The sequence below is a fragment of the Egretta garzetta genome, unplaced genomic scaffold (genome assembly GCF_000687185.1).
Source record: "Egretta garzetta isolate BGI_Z169 unplaced genomic scaffold, ASM68718v1 scaffold96, whole genome shotgun sequence".
Taxonomy (NCBI): domain Eukaryota; kingdom Metazoa; phylum Chordata; class Aves; order Pelecaniformes; family Ardeidae; genus Egretta; species Egretta garzetta.
This window is the reverse complement of record NW_009259965.1, coordinates 90,340-111,672: the sequence shown is the minus strand read 5'-3', so window position 1 is coordinate 111,672 and position 21,333 is coordinate 90,340. Positions and strand designations below refer to the sequence as shown.

Below are 21,333 nucleotides of genomic sequence, written 5' to 3'. Positions count from 1 at the left end.
TCTCAGGGTTGGGCTAACACACAGACTTCCCTGTGTGTTTTATCTGTCTCATTTTAAAAATTGGCTTTCCTTGACTTAACAGACTAACACTGCATATTAACTGCAGTCAACTACTTCTGTCAAAGGTTCAAGTCTAATACGTATTTATTTGCTGTGTCTTGTTCTCAGCTTTCACGTGATAAACATATTTTTCTAATTTCCTAAACTTTCCAAATTTAATTAGGAAATCTGAGTTCTTTCATGCTAATCAGTAATGCATTCTGTCATTTTCAATTAAATGTGCCTTGCTTTATAGTTTTTACTTCATTTTGTAATTAATAAAATCTCACCATTATATTCTTACATGTTCTTTGAATAGAAGCAGCATTTATCTTGGTCTTAAGAAGTAAATAAAATACATTCTATACACTAAAATTTTATCCACCCCAACTTTCCCTCTCATAGCAAGATATCTGCTTTAAAATAGTGCCAAGCTTGAATGTGTAATTTTCTTGGATTTTAAATGATTACAGTTGTTGAAATGCTAAAGAGACTGCTGGCTTGTCTGAAACCATATAGGAGAACTTGAACCTGTTCGTAAAATTAAATCCATGATGCTTAAGTGACATCCTAATTTTAGTGGTACTATGTTATGCATTTTAATTTCTTATCACTGTGTTAGCAAATAGAAAAATGTTGTCAAATTTGATTCAGAGATATGCAGTTCCAGTATATAATAATTTTAAAACTTTCTTGAGTTGCAAATAGTTGCTACTTCTGTATCTCCTCAAGTTTACTTTTCAATTTACTGGAATCTTAGAAACATGTTTTCTTGTTCTTTCACACACTAGTTTGAAATAGGTTTAAGGCATTCTTCTCCAAAGTATTTTTTTTCCCAGTGATTTGTTAACCAATCTACATTCAAGAGAAATTCTCCTGGGAGTAAATAAAGAACAAGATGGCACTTGGATATAGTGAATGCTGAAAAGAAAAGTATTTTTCTTTACTTAAATAGTAGCTTTTTTGTAATGGTAGTGTTGCTGGTAAATGTTAATAAAGAAGCATTAATTCTTGCCATAATCAGTCATGTAAACAGCACTCGGTATTTTGGTATTGCAGGTCATTAAATTATTTAAACGGGGAAAGAAAAGCTTATTATAACTTAGCTCTATCTTGGACATAAATTAGCCAGCTGTAAACCTGTTACTTTTCTCTGACGTTTTGACACTCAAAGTTCTATTTGACTGTATCATCCTTGACTGTTTCTTTTGCTTCGTGTCGTTTCAGGTGATTACCTGGAAACTTGAAGTTTAGTAACTAAAAACCAAATTTGCTCTGAAAACTTGGTGGTGTCGACCATGGAAGAAACCACATCCTACTTACCTCCTAGGCTTTGTGTAGACTGCTGCTGATGCAGAAAACATTCATTAAACAGACTTTATTTCTACTGCTCCTCTTTAAAAAAAAAAAAAAGAAAGAAAGAAAGAAAGGAAAAATGTTCTCAGAGCATTATAGTAAAACAGTTTTACTTTTAAAATTGGCACTTTGCCCTAAATTTGATATCTTGACTTCTTGCCCCATTAGGAATACCTAATGCTCCTTTTCACTCCTTCTGTTTTGCCCATTCTTAGTATTTCTATAACAGTTTAAAGGGCTGAGTGAGTTGCTTTTCCCTGCAGGTGGTTGCTCCTTTCTTTCAATTATTGATCTCCTTTGAGTGTTGCGTATGGATTAATGATAATATTTGAGTATTTAGGGTTTGTTTTGATAAAACAGAGTGCTCTAACCTTCAGTTCAGCAGAACGCTTAAATATATGACTAGATTCATTGAAGTACAATGCTTAAGTGTCTTTATGTGATGGCGTTACATGAGACTGTAGAAGAGGAAGCCTTACAATGCTTATCGTATTTAGATTTCACTACATTGGCAGTTCGGAATTCCTTTGAAAGTCCAGTACTTCAAAAATATATGCAAACAAGGTCAGAGAGTCTGAGCTGTCTTTCCATTAGCTTATCTTTGTTTTTCTGTTACAGTGCAAGAATTCTCTTAATTTGGGGCTAGTTCGAATTGATGGATGTTCATAACCACCATGCCAGCTGGATGGCCCTGAAAATCACAGCGTCATTCCTCTTGGTGCTGGGCAGAAAGAGTACGACAAATTCTCTGCATTAATTTGATTTTATTTCCTTCCTTATAAGTATCTGGAATTCTGAGAGTCAGGAGAAGGGAGGATTAGGGTTTTTGAAAGATCAGCTCGATTCCAGTAAGATTTAAGGGTAAAGCTTGAAATGGTTTATCAGTGAGTTCACTCAGTGTTTCAGCTTTTTAAGTTTTTGATCTTCTTCCCTAGCTAAAACCTTGGTAGTTTGCCACATTATCTTCACAAATTCAATTCAAAATATTAAATCTGTTCATTTGCTGAGAGCAAGACAAAAACAGATATGCAGCTCTGTCGCTCGTGCGTTCAGTTACATTCCTGTAATCCTTTGCTCGTGAGTTATTGTGTAATTGTTGTATACCCTGAGCTCTGGCTTCCCTACTGATGTCATTGCTAAGTCCAAATAATCTTCGTGACAGGAAAGTCTACCCTCCATGCTTCTGTCACTGATGTATGTTTCAGCACCTGTTTCTTGGTCTATGTTGGGAGTTCTGGTTACCTTACTGACTTCAAAATTCTTAGTGAAAAGCTGATTTTTATATTCAGTATTGTAGAAAGATCTCTGCGTGTCCTGTCTCGGTGGGTCAGCAATTTTTGACAAGTCATCATGTAGCAAATGGCGTTGCTTTCATTTACTCGGATTTAGTGGAGTTCTGTTGCTCACAGGGTTTTTTTGTTTTGCTTTTTGGCGACACAGGCTTTGCACAGGTTATTACAGCTTGCTCTACAATGGTGGCGTACATGGGAAAATATCCTCTGTTGAATGATTTTAGGCTTAATACATCTTGTAAGCCATGCTTTCGTATAACTCTAATGTGAATAAGTAAATTGTAAGCTTGAAAAGTGAGAGAATGAGCTCCATATATATCTACATCTATATCTCTTAGACAGAGTTATGAGCAACTTCTGCTGAACATTCATTGAACACCTTTACATGGTAGAGCTTCATTTTTTAAATCCACATTACAAGCCAGAAATCGGGTAGACTATTCAGCTGTTTGAGTGCATCCCTCAGTGTTACAATAGATGTTTTCGATTCTTCAGTATTATCTAAGCTTTCATGAGCTTTTTGTGGAGTATGTCAAATTTGTAACTGGCTACAGATCCATCAGTTGTCTTGCATGTAATCAATTCTCACCACGCTGAATAGGATTGATTTAGCTGACAGAACGGTAGTATCCGAGTTACCCATTTGCCACGTTCTTCATCCAGTTTGACCTAATTAGTGGAGGTGGATGGGTGGGACAGGTTCACTATGCTTCTGCCTCTACTTGGTCCTCTGTTCTTTTGAAAGTTACCCTCGAGCAGTTCAAGCTGTGCTGTGACAGCAAGTTCTTGGTTCAAATTAACATTCAAGCAGGTAAGGAAAAGCATCCTCAGTTACATTTTACACAACGTTCATCCGTTCTTAACTCCTTCGATGTCTAAAGATAGTAATAACTAATTATTTTTAAAGAACTATTTATTTATTTATTTATTTTTATCCTTTCTTATGCAGGGACCCAGGGAAACGGGATGCTTGCTCCAACTAGCCAACGTGCGTGCTAGGTCCAGGCTGGTGGCTTGGCCCCTGCACATAGCAGTTGCAGCTCCACGCTGTCAGATGTCTGTGCCTGTGTCCCTTTTGTTTTCATTATTTATTACTGCATTTGCTTGCCAGCATAGGCTAGTGATGGTCTTGCTCACCTTCTAGCCTCACATGGATCACCTTGACTTTCTCCATACCTAAAGCCGTTCAGTGCGTGTCTCAGGGGCTTTTCTTTCTGGTCTCCTGCCCCAGTCGTGTTAGAAGAAGCATGGAGATCTGTTGGCAGAGAGAGCGACTTCTTTGACCTCCCGGCAGGCCAGGAGCCCCCCACCTGCTGGGCTCTGATTTTTCTGGCCTCACGTATACTCCAGACTTTTTCAGGTGGCTGTGAAAAGTGTGACTGACCCCAGATAGGAGATGCGAGAAATGCTCTGCCCTACCGATTATTGCTTATTTTAGCATGGATGTGCACACCGGTTTATGTTACTGCACGGCCACAAACGAATACAGTGGTTAAATTCCACTGGTTATGTGCCTCGGTAATTTGACATGTAACGCCCATGTGTACTATCAGTATAAAAATGATAGAAATTTGGTCTGTCAGTTGCCAGATTTCTCTCACAGTTTTTGATACAGCAAGCAGCTAAGCCCAGTGGATTTCTTAACTCCTCAAAATACAAGATTCCACTTTTTGTAAAAAGAAAGGTGGAAACAGTGTCTGGGAAGTGGTGGGTGGTGAGAGCAGAGTGGGCTCTGCCTCTTCTGGCAGTGGCTAGCTCACTTACAACATGAAACTACTGCTGAAATCTTTAGTTTTCTTCCCTATCTTAACTCCGTTGCTGGTGAGCACGCTGTCTGAAAGGTCCATTGCTTCTTTTTTGACATTACATAGCTCTTCTAAGTTTATATCACAGAAATAAAAATGATCGACCAGATAAGCAGTTGACATTCTTGTGTACATTTAGAAGATGTATGTAGCACAGATGTACAAAAGAAATGGTACAGCCACACCCTAGTCTTCCAAAGCTCTCGGAGAAATGAGTCACATAAATTAAATAGCTGATTTGTTCTCCACACGTGAAACACATCTAGCAACGTGGTAAATCATTTTTGGAAGGAGCGGTGAGGGGAACCATAGGATTAAAGGGAACTAAATATTTTCTTTCTAAAATAACTTTTCTAGAAAGTGATCGCTTTTCTTGACAGAAAGCCTTCTTTGCTTACTCATATAGTTCAGCAAGTACAGAATGGCTGAATTGCAAACATAATTTTTATTTTAAGCATTTCAGCTTGCTGACTGTATTTGTCAAGCTATATGTGTATGGGATGTCTCTTCTGAATGAAAATAGTATTTATAAACAGTACTGATAACTAACAAAAGAAAAAAGTAGGCATCTGTGTTACAACTTTCCCATTCTGATACAATTTTCTAAATATTTTTCCCGAGTATCCAGGTGTCTTCCTGAGACTGGGAAATAAACTTCTGGGACTGTGAACTGTAGATTTAATTTTTATTTTACTGTGGTCCTATCTCTGCACTGTCTTGTTGACAAGTTGCAGCTGTACATTCCTGTAAAAAAAAAAATCTTTAAAGAAATTTCTTTGCTGAATCAGTGGTTTTGCCAAGAAGAAACATTTCAGATAGTTTTGGCTTGGAGGAAATAGTGACTGGGTTTTGTGCTTCTGACTTAAGAATTATGAATGAAAATGCCTTGTTGAGCATGTAGTTAGCAGAAGGTTTGGCTCAGAAGGGTGGTGACATAGCTGCTGTTTAATAATTTACCAGAGTAATTCATAACACTGGACACAATCAGTGATATTGTTAAGCTCAGATTTCAGAGTTACTTGCTGGTGAAATTGCTTTTGGCTGGTGCAAGCTTTAACCTCTCAAAAATCTTACTTTTAAGTAAATGCATAGATTAATGTGGAAACAAATCACTTGGATGCCCATTCCTGTAAGATGCTGAGTTCCTTCATTTCTTAGGTTGTGTGAGGACATGACATGGAAGAACATGGAACTGTCCCTTCCCAGTCCCTCAATACACAGTTGTAACGATTCCCACGGTCTGGTGGTTCGGGAGGGTTATTTACAGAACAGCCAGACACCCGTGTGTTTCTCAAAGGAGTAAATAATACTGAATAGCAGTGGGCATGGGTGATTGGATGATAAATCCTTTTTGATCAGGTATGCTTTGGGTTGGTTTTTTTCTTGATATCCCCTAATATGTTTCTGTAAATCTGAGCCGTGCTGCTTGCAATTGCATCGTGCATCCCCAGAAAGCCTTCTATGTTGTAACATACACTTCAGTAGCAATGGAGCTGGAGTAGCTCAGCCCCTTAAGAAGGTGGGGAGAAGGTCCTCTGGATAAAGAACTTGGGGGGCCAAATCTGTAATTTGTTATTGATGTGTTGTGCATACTTTGAAAAATCTGGCATTGGTAACTTCATAGTCTTTTAACATTAATTGTTGTACAGTAACACTCACAGCGTTCAGTCCTGAAAATACTATAACTAACTGGAAAGCAGTTCAGGGTAGGGAAAAAAGCGCTGAAGGAAGTTTATTGAGAATTTGGGGACCTTATCTTCTTCCCTATGAGGAATGGTCTGGGGTCCTGCAGTAGCAGCCTTTGAACTGATAGTCTGAGCCACTTCAAAAACAGGGAGGGAGGGGGGAAGAGGATTCCATCTTGAAAACGGGATAAACTAGCACCCAGGAAGAGCTGTACCCAGTTGCTGTGTCCTTTGTAGCACCATCGGTGAGGCAGTGCTGCTGGCTGAGTCACTCCCCCAGCTCTCCTGGTCAAGCTGGTACTGCCAAGATAGCAACTGGCAGCTGGAAAAGCAGCTTCTGTCGGGGGGATTGAAATCACCATCTTGTTTTCCTCCAGGACTTTGTTTCTAAGTTGGTAATGAAGGCCCTAGGTTGTTTGGGTTTTTTTTTTTTTTGCTTTGCTAGAATAAACCTGCTTATTCTTCACTTTCTAAAATTTATTTAGCGTATGAATCAGTTCAGGTTAGGCTGGCAAGCACGCGGTTTATCTTCTGTCGGGGGGATTGAAATCACCGTCTTGTTTTCCTCCAGGACTTTGTTTCTAAGTTGGTAATGAAGGCCCTAGGTTGTTTGGGTTTTTTTTTTTTGCTTTGCTAGAATAAACCTGCTTATTCTTCACTTTCTAAAATTTATTTAGCGTATGAATCAGTTCAGGTTAGGCTGGCAAGCACGCGGTTTATTGCTTTTTTGGAAACGGTAGCTTCATGCAGGGTAATGTGTGTGCGGGCAGACTTCCAAGGGAACTTGAGAGGAGGCTGGAAACCCCAGTGATTGCGTGACATATCCTGCCAGGCTTGTCGGGTCGGCCTGAGGGCTGGTGTCTCCAGGTTCTCAGAAGCAGCCTGCTCTGACGGAGACAGATCAGTACACTCTGACACGGAACGCGCAGTGGAGGAACGGCGTGCTGTTTGAAGAACGCCCCCTGATCATGACACCACGTTATAAAAGTCAGGAGAAAGCGAACTCCCTCCCACCATGCACTCCTGTCCTGCATGCCCTGTAATTTACATGGGTTCTTTTATGAAGAGCAGCAAAAGAGATGTCTTCAAAGCATCAAATGGTGCAAAAAATTGCCACCTTGCTCAAGAAATTTTTATTCTGTATTGCTGTTGTAGGTTAGGATGGTTATTCAGCTGGCTTCCTGCCTGGTGTCCCACATCACTGCTGCACCTTAAAGAGGCTGAGGGCAAAATGCTAAAATGTAAGTCTTTGGGTTTTGATAAGATCTATAGATATAACTAGATGATTGTCTATAACATTAAATGTAATCAAAGAAGTTTCTAAATATGGCTTTTACACTGTGATGAACAGGTTTAGAATTAGGTTTGCATTGTTCCCTTATTTAGATATTTGACTGTAGGCTCTCTCCTTTGAAAGGGAGCTCCTATTTAAAACTGTGGTTTCCATAGAATGTACTTCATATTTTATCAGGCTTGTCTGGCAACATCATTTTTTTTCCCCCTCTTCCTTCAGGTATTGCAAGCACATACAATAAACAATATGTGTATTTATCTAATGGAAATAAAATATGGACACTGACATTCTCTCCGGACCTTTCACATAAAACTCCGCTTGTTCTCCTGCACGGGTTTGGAGGAGGTGTTGGACTGTGGGCTCTCAATTTTGAAGATCTCTGTGAGAACAGGACCGTTCATGCTTTCGACCTCTTGGGATTTGGACGTAGCAGTAGACCACACTTTGACACTGATGCTCGGGAAGCAGAAAATCAGTTTGTGGAATCTATAGAAGAATGGAGAAAGGGGGTGGGGTTAGAAAAAATGATTTTACTTGGACACAACCTAGGTGGATTCCTGGCTGCTGCTTACTCATTAAAATACCCATCAAGGTATGTGAAAATAAAGGAATGAAGGAATTCCTTTTCTGTATTTGACTAGTGATTTTAACACAGATTTTATTTCATCAGGCTCTTTACAGATTATCTTCACTTAAATGGCTGTGCTGATTTAAAGAAACTTGATACTGAATTTTGAACCCAAAATATTAACTGAATGGTTTGTTTCCAGGTGGACAGAAATAAGTAGATATGGTAAACATGCTTTTCTGTGTGCTTTTCTGTACCTCTTTGGTTTTGTTCAATACTCCCTTGCCGTGTTATAAGGCGAAATAGCAAAGATCATATTTACAGGTGAATGTTCTGTGACATCTCTGATCAAACATAGGTTTGTGAAGGGAAAACAGGCCTGTTTCTGCCAGACTTCCCATTATTGTGGGTAACATTGAAACTTCTGAACATAATTCCCCTAGGTAGTTTATGCCTATATGCTAGCAGTCGTCCTGGTGCCAGCATGATGATTTTAGTGACTGTTTGATTTAAATTGCCTATATGCCACTTCATATTTCTTTGCAGAACAACCCAGCTGCAGCAGTCCTGTAATTGTATTTCATCAGCATTTTCTGCACCACATTGTGGCCAACAGCTTAGCCATTTTTTTTCCCTTAAACTAATAATTTTACTCTTTTTTGATACAGCATCCCATGAACTGAGGTCATTCTGTATCAAAAGAGGACATTGCTTTTGTTTAGATACACACAGTGGACTTCCGTGGAAAACTCTGAATATCAACGTTTAGCTTTCCACATCTTATGGCAGATTCTATATTATATAAAACATATCTTACTCTTTTATGGTCGCATCAATTTATACCATATACATTTCTTTGTCTCTCACTGGGACATTTTGAAATCAATTCATACATAATTTTTTCCTAAAACACTTTGCCTCTTTCTTTCCAAGTGGACGACAGCTGGCACGTGCTGCTGGAAATGATGTGCAAAAGTAGGCGTGTGTCTAAATCCAGAACTGCAATGAAGAAATACAGTCCCCTGCTCCAGGGATGTAAACCTGTTATCCTTTGGGGCATAAAACAACTTTTAGTTGACTGAAGTTAGTTTCTTGTAGGGCTTGCTTGTAAGTTCCTTACCCCTTTTCCTGAGGTATCCATACCTTGCGCTACCCTATCCCTGTGGGATGGGATATTGTTTCTGCCCCCTGCTGACTTAATCGAAAGTGACACTTTGTTTTCGTGCCTGACTGTGCTTAAGTTGGGGTTAACTAATTTTTGGGGTGTTTCAGTTTGTGCTCTCACTAATGTTTCTCTGAAAGTAAACAAACACCTTCAGATGAGCAAATCACCTGGTAGGATCTTAAGATAGCATTGAATCAAGTGATAAATATAGCACAGCTTTCAGCCGGATTATCTAACAATGCATTAGAGGCTTAAGGGATTCTGGGTACATATTGTTAGGAAAGTAGATCTGCTTCTCCGAGCTTAGATGATCCGTTAATTTACTATGTTGTACCAAAGTTGTTCATGGGACATCTGAGGTTACTAATCCAAAAAGATTCCCATTTAGAATATTTCCGGGTGGTGGTGGGTCATGATTTTCAAATACTGCAACTTCTGGGCTACTACTTTTGGAATGATTCTCACGGTCGACTTCCCATTATCCTGGGTTACGTTTTGGGCTTGATTACCAAAAGGAGAAATGCCAAATGGGAAGGAAAGTATTAAGAAAGGAAACATGGAAAAAAGCTTACTCTATTTTTATTCGTGTGTTTGCTGTGTTATGTTTAATGCCATAGCTTGTGCACAGAATGTGTGGCTGTCCTGGATGGCTCCTCATTGCTTGAACTCCTTAGCCTCTAGTCTCTCCTGCTTGGTTTGTATCGTTAAATTCTACCCTGCCCTCTCTTACCATTCATGTTTGCTGCTGTGTGCAAATATGCTTGTGGCTGAGCTGACAGCCAAGAAACATCTTTGTGAGGTAAATCCTCTCCAGCCCCTCGTTTCAAGCAGATTTTTGGTTTCCTAACTGAATATAGTCCAGAAATAGCCTTTGGAATCACTTCTGACATTGTTTTAGGCACTCAGAACTTTGCTGTATTAAATATCTAATCTCATGGCTTTGAAAGAGAAGGAAGTCATGAAGAAGAAAGTAAAGATGATGAAGCTTGCATGGAAAATCACCTTAAATATGCAAAGCTATAGTTAAGAGTCAGTTTTTCAGAAATCGGCAGTATCTAGGACAGTTAGAGTAGGTGTTATTATGGGATTAAACAGAAATGGATGATTCCAATCTACCAAGATGAAATAGATTTTTTGCTTGAGGGGGACTCGCAGCGTGAAGTGATTGATAGTTGCATGTGTTGGAGACTCCTACTATGCTGTCTGTACTGAGAGTCCTTTGAGTAATAATTTCATAAATTTGCTCTCTGATGTTTCTTTAATGACCTAAAATCAATAAATCTAGAAAACATCTGTTAATTTTGCCCTGCCTCTCTCAGTTCAAATTTTACTTTGATAAGATGGTTTTTCAGATAAATTGTATCTCTTCTTAGAAAAGAGATCTTAGAGGGCTTGGAAAAGAAAGGCTTTTAGCAAGTATACTTAAATGAAACAAATACAGTTATCTACTTTTCTCTCAAGTTAAACTGCTCCTGCAAATAATATTGACTGAGCATATAGATCAGGCTATTTTTAAAAACAGAAACAAGGCTGGCCTTTTTCTCAAATGCTTATGACAGTGACTGTCTACTGAACGTGACATAAGCTCCCAAGTTTCTGGTGTTCATACATATGATTAGTTGCAATGCAGTCTCCCTCTTAATTAGCAACTGAAAGCAAACCCATTGATGACTCAGGAAGTAGATAATAAGCCACTATGATAGAAGTGACTAAAACAGGTTTCATAGTCCACAGATAGCACGTTTCTGTCATACTCAGTCGAAGAAAAATTAATGTACTCTGAACTTTTTTTGCCAACAGGGTCAAACATCTTATCTTAGTGGAGCCATGGGGTTTTCCAGAGAGGCCTGACAATGCTGAACACGAAAGACCAATTCCAATCTGGATCAAAGCACTAGGAGCTGTACTGAGTCCATTTAACCCATTAGCTGGGCTGAGGATAGCAGGACCCTTTGGTGAGTTTTAGCTACTCTTAAATACCGTTTCTGTTTATGCTAAACATAAACATGGGGCAGATACCACATTAAGAAGTTTTGTTGCAAGCCCATATCGCCCACAGAGAAAAGAGTTGGAGGAGAAAGTGGGAGGGGTTGAGGAAAGGTAAACTCTTGAGGACAGGAAGGCAAGCCCTTTCTATTAGAAATACTAGTGCAATAGTTTATAGCAACCTACATTGTATTATCGTAGGCTACAGTTATAGTGAGTCACATTACATGGATATCTGTTGGGGAAGCCTGACAAAGAAGCATGAATGTGAAAAGGTGTTTTTTTTCGGGTTGCCTTCAGTCGCAGTCCATTTAGTTTCCCTTGCAACTGCATTTTGATGGACAAACAGGATTTCCAGATTTGGTTAACATTAGAAGGCAGTCTCTCATAAACTCATTTGTCTTTGGCCTGAGTTCAGAGCAGTTAAATTGAAACTGGGTTCTTTCCATTAGCTATTTTCTTATTACTCTAGCAAATTTTATTGCTGGTGTCCTGCATTACAGTGGCAGTCTGTTCTTCATATTTCTAAGTTTCTTCAACAGCACCGATGAGTTGTTAGGTAAACTCTATACACCCTAATGCTAGGACTAGGTAGGGATGACCAAAAATACTATGGGTTTAGTTTATGTGGGGAAAAGGGTGTGATCAAAGCTTAAATTCATCATATGTATTTCTTCTAGAGGGGAAAGAGGTTATCCATCTATTACTCTCTGTGCTACAGGAGCATCTGCTGGAGAGGCTTGGAAAAAGATATCCTCTGGGCCCTTCACAAGTTACAATTAACTCACGTGTTCATCATTTTTAGTATTCACTCTGAGGATAAACTAGTGACAGTTCTAGGCTTTGTTTACATTTAAACCACATCTGTTTCCTAAATCTCTTTCTACAGAATGTATATTTTAATATGCTGAGCTATTTGATTGTTTTCAGGAGTGTGATAAAATTAGCTTTTCAGACCAGCAACAAGTTTTGTACAAACAGTTTTTTGTTTGGTTGTTTTTTTTTTTTGAAGTAAAATGCTAATTCGGTTAACAAAACAACCTGAAGCATATTGAGTGAAAAGCACTGATTTAATGCCTTTTATCCAATAACAATTGCATGCATAAATCAATTCATGTGGAAGAGTTCAAAGCTGAAGTTGTCTCCCTTAGCAAGTAAGCGCAGTCAAAACTATGCTGCAGAGACAGACCCTGTCTTGGCAAGATACCCCAACCTAGCCTCGCTTATAGGTTGCTGTGGAGGGCAGTGCTTTTCAAAATTTTTCATCCATTTCTCACTCCACATGTTAAAAAAAATTTTAGTCATCAGCTTCACGTGCAATTCTTGACACGTGAAGCACAGTTCTTAGAGAAGGGTAAGTTTAAAGACGTGCTGTGAGGTAGGCATCAAACCCGACCTGATGAAGGCACTGAACCAAACCCAGGTTTCCTTCTGCATGCACGTGTGCTTAAGCTGCTGGGCAGGTGTAGCTGTCTGATCCTCACTATAAAGCCAATTGCTCTCGTTCAAAGATATGAGTTAGGCACTTGGGATATCACAACGGTATCACATGGATATTTAATCAGACCTGCAGGCAGATACTTAAACCTGGAAGAGAGACAGAATACAGAGAGATCTTTTTCTTTGAGTGGTTTCCAGTTAGTTGCTTTGCGTGTTTTTCTTCACTTAACTGGAACAGTCACCCAGGAGGCTCACAGTATAGGGGTTTTGGTGCTTAGATTGGATTTGTGAATTCTATTCCTAGAGCTGAACACCTAAAATTTCCTCAGGACCACAGTAATGTCGCTTGTGACTGCACATTTTTTGTGGAACTCAAGAGTCTTCAGTGTTAGTATTTCTTTCAGCACTTCCATAGACACTGTGGAAGACATCAGCCAGTCAATGGACAGTGCCTTCAATAAACATTACGAGACTGACCAGTGTGATTTCATTCCAAAATTTGTTCCAAGGTGTCTTGACTCCTTGTTTCATTCTCCCTGGTAAATTCACAGGGAAGGAGAACAGTTTTGTGATTCGACCCACAGACAAAACACTTTTTATCAAAACAGAAAGTGAATTCTAAAATTCGGTACCTTTCTGTCCCCTAGTTATTGGAAATGGGGATGCTGTGGCCTCTATGGTAATAGCGGGGGAAGACACAGAATTAGTCTCTTTCTTCCAGGTACTCTTATTCCAAGACAGCTCTATCATTTTTGTTCAAAAAAACCCCAAACAGACAGGCCGAAAAAGACAGAAGTCCAGCAATTGAACTCTCTATAGAGAAAATAGAAGCAGCAGAGCAAATTGCAGAATGTTTGCAAAATCTTCATCACTTCAAGACTTAAATCACTGTTTCATAAGGGCATTATTTTCTCTTGCACTGTATTAGTTTTCTAAATTGATTTAAAGCATACATATGGGTGTGTTGCAATAGTCTCATCTCAAGGTTACAAAAGCATAGATCACTGTGACAAGGTCTACATAAATAGTACCAGGCCTTTGGCCAGGGATGGGTGGGAAGAAGTGACATCATCATAATTGCACAGATTAACAACAGTATTTTCAGTTGATTGACCCAAGTGGTAAACTGTGAGTCTGTCTCTTCAGGGATGAATAATATTCTTAGACTAAGATTAGCCTTTGGTGAGGCTCTTGTCCCAAAGATCCGTCTGGTCAACTAGAATAGGCTTCTTCCTTAAAGAAGCGATTCAAAATAGGAGCTTAACCTTAGAAAGCCTGAACTGGCCCCTGAAGGGACCCACTTCTCTACTTTGGCTGTTAAGAGAGCACGGGGACAGTACCAAGTTAAATCTCTCCTTTTTTACCAGTTCTTGTGTCCAATACTCGTGTCAAGATTTCTACGCCTGTTTTTCAGCATAGGCTTCTGTTCTTTCAGCTAAACGCTAGGTAGATGGACTAGCTTCAGAAGACAACTGTTCTGTAAAAGCAGAGCACAGACTTGTATCTAAGGAAGAAAAACAGCCCAGCTTTTCAGCAGTGCCTTCTGGTTCTGAAAGGCGGAGTGCTTTTGGCCCACCTGGTGCTGCCAGAGTAAGAAAAAGTGAGTTGGTATCATGTGAGACTATAAACTGGTGGCAAAAAGGTACTCTGCTTAGACCTTTTTCTGGTCCCCTTTGCATGTTTCTGCTGTCGCTGCAGTGGCCTTTCTCAAACATTCCCTATATGTATTCAGCAGGGATTGAATTGCCCCTCTTCTGGTGCAGAATAAGATCCTTCAGAATATTTATGTTTCATTCCTGTTTGGTGTAATGCCATTGTGTTTTCCTAAGACATGCAAGTGACGAAACAAAACACTCGTTTAGAAGTCATCAGGCTTAGCCACGAGTTTCAAGGGAATGTGTTTGGAGAGTTGTAATGAAGAGAGCTAGGCAATCTGATAAAATTGTCTATACTAATTCCTCCTCTAATAGTCTTTTCTGTTTTAACAGGATTAAGCCTTGTTCAGCGTTTAAGACCAGATTTCAAGCGAAAATATTCGTCGATGTTTGATGATAACACTGTGGCTGAATATATCTATCACTGCAATGTACAGTCACCCAGGTGAGTATGGGTTTCCCAGTGTACGTTTTGAAGTCTGTCTTTCATTTACTGAGAGCCTGCTACTCACTCCAATGGCTATGGCAACAGTGTGCCTGATTTAAAAAAAAAAAAAAAATTAATACTTATTGTATTAATTGAAGAAAAAAGTAGCATTGCACTTTTTCTGAATTCTAGAAACTGGCAAACGTAAAAGCTATCCTAATTCTGTATTTCTTCTAAGCTACCTGTGTGTTAATTCTGAGAGAGTTTGGGCACTGATTTTTAATTTAAAAATCGTTAGAGTGTAAAGAATTTGTTTAAAATGTTTTAAAAATAAGGCATGTCCTTCTTCTAAGTGTTGTCACTCAGTACTGTAAAAACATAGGCTCTTCCTGTTGAAAATTACATGCAAACCTTTAATTTCTTTATAGTAAAAAATCCCAGCCTCATGTACTGTTGCACTCTGTGCTACCAAAAGGCACAAAAGCAGATCCAATGGAAACTTAATTTTTTAATTTTTTGACTTGAAGTGGTGAAACAGCTTTCAAGAACATGACTATTCCTTACGGATGGGCAAAAAGGCCGATGCTGCAACGGATTCCACAAATGGATCAAGACATTCCTATCACTGTGGTCTATGGAGCACGTTCATGTATAGATGGCAATTCTGGCAGCACTATCCAGTCTCTGAGACCAAATTCATATGTGAAGACGATAGTAAGTTGACTTCTAAAGCGGTTGTTTGTTTATTGCGTGGATTTGTTTAAATCATATCTATGGTTTTTTATACCAACTTTGGAAATGCTGGCCCTTTGATTTAAAGCCTGGGGTAATAACCTTCTGATTTCTGTAACAGAGAGAGAGAAAACTAGTGTTAGATCAGAGGAAGCCTACACAAAAGAGTATTGAGTTCCCAGAGTAAGAAGGAAACTTACTGTAGCACTAGAAGCTGAATTAGATCTTTGAGCAAGGTCATGCTTCTGCTCTACAAAATATTTTGCACTACCGTGTGCTAATACAAGTAGTTATTGTGGTCACTGCTAAGTATCTGGGGTTTTGTCTGTGTTTTAAACCACAGCAGTCCTAATGTCTGTATAAATATATATGACATAGTGAGGAGGCTTTCATAAACTGTTTTAATCTGTCTGTATAATGCTTTTGTTTCTCTAATAAGAGGGTGGTTTGTACCTGGTGCTTAGGTTCTTGTAAGCGTCTTTAAGTCATTAAAAAAATACTTAGTGTTGTCGTCCTAGCTAATACATTCTTGTTTAGAGGCATGGCATTATCGTTTGAAATGTGCATACTTGCAACTTGATGCAAATGTGCACATTACATTTTTTGTTGGATTTCTATAAAAACAAACGAATTTAAAAGTATTCTTCACGCATTGTCACATCAGTCAAGCGTGATAATTGAATATGCATATATGTTACAATGCTATGAGGTGATAAAATGTTTGAATAAGCCAGCTGTCGTCCTACTGATGTCTAGATCTATCTGGACAGAAGTGTACAATATGGGATGTCGATGGCATACTATGACAAGTCATTCAAATAAAATTTTTATCATCTTGATATAGCTGACATCAGGGCTGGAACTCAGAGAAAAGACATTGTTATTGAACTGTTTACATATGTTAAAGAGCACAAATATGTTTCATAAATGTTGACATCCAGACTGAAAGTGTCACTTAACTGCTTAACCAGAGAGAAAGTTGTAATGAAAAGTCACTGTTAAGAAGTGTCCAACAGATTGCTAGGGTAAGCATATACCACTCAGGCAGGTTTTTCCAGTCTGGTCAAGGGCTTTGAGAAGGGACTGTAGAAAACTTTATTGTATTCCAGGTTAAAATTTTGTCAAGCCAAATACGCATTCTAAAAAGTAAATTGGAGTGGCAGAAGTTACAGGGACATTCAAAAAACCATAGGAAGGAAAATGTTCTCATGAAGCTGAGACATGGACTGGCAGTGCCATCCTTGGTAAAATGCACACAGGTTCTGGGGTTTTATGATGTTTGTTTACTTCTAATTAATTTTTACTTTGAGTTTCTGGGGGTTTTTAACCCAATAATAGAGCTATACTTTTATCAGCTTGAATTAGAGACTTAAGAGGGAGTGTTTTCATGGCGGGAGGGGAAAAATACATTTAAATACAAATTAATCTTGGACCAATTATACAACAGAAAGAAAATAGGCCTGGTACCTTTGCTGTAGACTATGGTGATGAATTGCTTCATGCCAGTTTTGGCAGAGAATGATGAATTATAGAAAGGGGGTAACCACCCTGTCTGTGGTTACTTAAGCCATTAACTAAACATAGTTACTGTGAAATAATCTAGGTCACAAATGTGGAGTTTCCTCCCCATATATTGCATCATTTGGATTTTACTTGTCCCTGCTTAACACAGTAATCGTTAATTCGGAGGGCTGAAATCTGCTTTCACAAGTCTTGAAAATCCCCAGCAATTTAAGCTTCTGAGTTCTTAATAACTTATCCTAGTACCTTCTTTAGTCTCTTCCATATCATTTTTATGATAAGGAACGCAAATGATTTGATGGTCTCTCTAATGCAAACACTTAGAGAACCAAAGAGCAACCTGGCAGAACTATTTGAGTGGAGAACAAAGGGGATGAAGATGAATCAGAAGCTTGATACGTAAAGCACGTTCTCCTAAGTTTGTTTTGCGGTGACTTGTGTCCGCTTGAGTGGTGGGTGTTTTTCAACAGGGTGTGCAGCTGAATAAGCAGTAGTTTCACCCTTGTTTTCCTGTGTACCAAAGTTCCTTCAACAAGTGAAACAGCTTTTGTTTTTCCTTAGGTTTACGGTCCTTACTAGGCTGTACATTCCTCCCTGCTGCAGTTGTGCTAACTGCATTAACACAGGCTGGGTGCAAAGGAGATCAGTTCCAGTTTTGAAATTTGTCTTTTTAAGTAATAATGCATTGAGTAGGTAATGTGTAAAACTCAGGTTCTTGGCATATCCCAGTACTTATTTATTTGTTTATTACATTCTCGTGGGTTTGACCTGTTTCTTCACCTTTATCCTCCAGGCGATCCTTGGCGCAGGTCATTACGTGTATGCTGATCAACCCGAAGACTTCAATCAGAAAGTGAAGGATATCTGTGATTCTGTGGACTAACTGTCTTCTGTTCTTTAGAAAGTCATGCCATAGATAACATTTAATAGCAATACTCTCTAGGAAATCACTGAAGAATGCGGAGCCGATGGAACGGGCTTTGTTTGCACACTGTTTCTTCTAAGAAGCCATTTGCACACTTAAACCACTTAGTGCCTTTTGGGGGAGGTATAGGGAGATTTGAAGCAAACTTTGTACAGCTTTGTTTGAGATTGGTCTTTAGCTTATTGGCCTGTCATATATGAAATTACATATAGCTTTTTAAACTGGAATTTTCTTCAAAATGTAATTGAATTTTGCACATGTTGAACTTATAAAAGATGCTGAATTCTCCACTAACACAGAGAACTGTATCAATATGGATTCACAATGTTCAAAACGCAATTTGGTTTCTCTATAAACTTTCATATTTTTTAATTGATGTTTCATAGCAAGACTATGAAATTGCTTATACATTTTGGTTTTGGAATCCAGAACTCCATAGACAATATTTTAAGAAGGTGTATTTTTTTTTTTAATTGGAGTGATAACAGCTTACAAAGCTGATTTTGGGAAGGAACAGGGTCAAAATAATGAGCGGTATCTATCACTGAAGTTTGTGTGTAAGGGTGTAACGAATTGGGGCTCTATACCAGGAAATCTTTCTTCTGTTGGATCTTATTTCCATTGATCTCAAGGCATCTTTTTCCATCTGTGCAACTTTTACAGAAGGCTCAGTTTGTAAGAGTCAATGATGTCACCAGCACTCATGCTTCCATAAATATTTTGATATGTAGATTTCAGTGATTTAAAATGCAGAAGATGGCTTGTTAGTTACTCCATCTATTTTTAACACTTTACTGCAAGATTTGTTACTAGCCGAAACCCCTAACAATTGTAGATAAGTTGACAAAATTTTGATTAGGGCTAGGGAATGGCCATCTGGATAGTGGGCATAATTCCCTTTTTCTTCAGGTAGAAAACCTAGTCCACTTTTTACTAAATTTGGGGTGGAGGAGAGGCAGAGGAAGAACATTGATGTTCTCTAATTGAGAACTACAGTGGGTTAGTGTATTTTAGTTAACATGCAGCCTCCTTATAGGAAGGATTATTACTGGAATAAACAATACCACTGTAACAAATTATAATTATATTTCTTGGAGGTTCTTTATATAATTATGTATTTTAATTGAGTATTTCAGTATCAGAGATAATCCAGTCTCTGCATCTTTTTGAAATCGTAGTTTGATGTTAGTGCTTCACATGCTTAGTAAATTATATTAAACAAAATACTTTGTCACTTTAAAGCCAAATTATGTGGTGGTTTGTTTTTTAGCAAGTTTACATAAAACTATTGATCTGCTTTTGAATATTAAATTGACTACTGAAGAGTTCTTGATACTTTTATACATGGAGAATTTGAATTAATGATAGCACCGTCTTAAAGCTTGAGTGGAATTCTGTGCATTTTGTTCTCAAATTAAGGAATTGTTGCACATATTTATGATGTGGAAGGCAAAGATACCTAAAATATTCAGGAAATACTCTGATTGTGTTCCCAGCCAAACATAATCTCTCTCTTTCTGAAGGAGACATTTATCTGTACGGTGCTATGTAAACATCAAACAGTCTTTGTGACTGCCTTGACTGATGGCACTTAATATGTAACAAGCTAAAGATTTTAATTAAAATTAATTATTGAATTAAATCACTTTTTCAATTAGCAGATGATGGAATTTTTAAACAATATTTTGGGTTATTTGCTAAAATCTTGAGTTCAAAATGGAAAATCAGAATACCAACTGTATTTTTTAATATAAGCTATAAATTACCAGTCATGCCACCATTTAGGTGGATGCCTTCACTATGTATTTTTTCACCCCCTTTCAGTGTCTAATTTGTATTTATCAACTTAAACAGCCGTTTTAATTGTGTGTAAAAACCCAATGCAAAAATATGTTCTGAGTCTCCTCCAAATAACAGAAGGTGAAAAAAACTAACTAGTGGTATTTTCAGATAGCACTTACTGATGGGAATTCTAGATTTCACATCAAAAGATGGAAGTAGGGATAAAAATTGCACACTGAATGTGAATATTCTTTTAAATATCCCTTGCTTATTCAGTTTATTGTACTAATAAGACTTACTGCTTAAGTTTTGCACAATAAAAAAAAATCTTAAATGTTATGTTTGATTAATGTTAAGACATGATGTTGCTTTTGTAAAAATTGTGTGTAATTAAGCCCTGGAAATCAAGAATAATTAGTAAGTTGAGCTAAACCATCCAAAATACATCAAAAATATGGTAATGCTTATTTTCAAATGTCTCAATGTTCTTAGACTTTCTTGTACTTAACTGAAACTGGTAAGCATTTGTCAACAAGTAGCTGCAAGCTCAGAATGCTGATTGTATATACAAAGAAAATGTTTGTTGGTTATCTTCCAGGCAGCATTAGATACTGCTGTCAAGGTCAAGATGGAATTTTAAATATCCTGTTGTGTGCAACATAACCCAATAAAGTTACTTTAATAAACGTCCTAAGAGATGCTGAACAGAAAATGAATGGCACGTACTGGAAAGACTTGGGAGCTAGACCTTTTGTGAGTAATCACTGTCTAGGAATAAGCTTGGGTTTTCCAGAAATCCCCGTTTCAGTGCAGTGGCCAGTTGCTTAAATGTACTGCGGCGAGCACTGAACACTGACGGTGCTATTTTTATTACAGCGCTATAAAATAATGCAAGAATCGCAGGCATAAATGCACCCAAAGATCCATCCCGTTCTAGCATCAGAATGAAGATGGCTTTGTACCAGAGGCCAGGGCATAACAAAAAGAATCCAAAATATTAATAAAATCCAAGATTAACTGTCTAAGTCTCCAGGACACGCTCTTCTTCCTGAGGTTGTTGCGATAAAATTTTATTAAAGTAACTTAGTAATATTTTGTTTGCATGGCTGAGTTAATCTTGTTACTTATTGAACCCTGCCAGATTAGATTTTACTTCTGAAAAACTGATTTTCAGAGAAGTAATTTATTGATAAGACTCTATAATAAAACATTCACAACCATCACAAAAAAAGTCCCCATTTGTATCTGATTGCAAAATGGAAATGGAGAACGTGAAGTCGTAGGCGTTGAGCTTGGAAAAAATGGGTCCAAACAGGAGAAATGCCCTCATCTGGTTTCACTCGAATTAAACCAATGCTGGCATTTCATTTTAAACCTTATCTTTTTAAGGTTGCTACAACAGTTCAAGCTGAACCGATGTGACAGTCTCTGTCTGAAACTCTCCCCGTGGTCCACTGTGGTTCCTCACATTCCCAGCCCTTCCAGACCACAGTTACTCAGCTATTTGTCTGGGACTAGGACAAGGTTAAATACAATAAAGCCATCTGGAATCAGTGTATGGGCAGACATATTCAGGATTGCCTATTTTGCTAGCCTTCATTAAAATGGGAGCCTCCAGAAGCCTAAGGCTACTAGTCAAGTGCTGTTTAAATGGCTAATTT

At 38.3% G+C, this 21,333-nt stretch overlaps 1 protein-coding gene across 2 annotated transcripts in view; it reads left to right on the top strand.

Annotated features, from left to right (window-relative positions):
• ABHD5 (abhydrolase domain containing 5, lysophosphatidic acid acyltransferase) overlaps nt 1-20,011 on the top strand; it is a 23,735-nt gene extending 3,724 nt beyond the window's left edge. The window contains exons 1-7 of one of the 2 annotated variants that reach the window (XM_035895707.1): nt 3,329-3,498; nt 7,333-7,418; nt 7,691-8,063; nt 11,005-11,159; nt 14,619-14,730; nt 15,240-15,426; nt 17,759-20,011. In XM_035895707.1, the coding sequence (XP_035751600.1) occupies nt 7,409-7,418; nt 7,691-8,063; nt 11,005-11,159; nt 14,619-14,730; nt 15,240-15,426; nt 17,759-17,848 (927 nt within the window). In that variant the 5' untranslated portion in view covers nt 3,329-3,498; nt 7,333-7,408 and the 3' untranslated portion in view covers nt 17,849-20,011. Of the gene's footprint in view, nt 1-3,328; nt 3,499-7,332; nt 7,419-7,690; nt 8,064-11,004; nt 11,160-14,618; nt 14,731-15,239; nt 15,427-17,758 lie in introns of those variants that run through there. The other variant, XM_035895708.1, reaches the window with a different exon arrangement.
• Nucleotides 20,012-21,333: the final 1,322 nt, after the last annotated feature.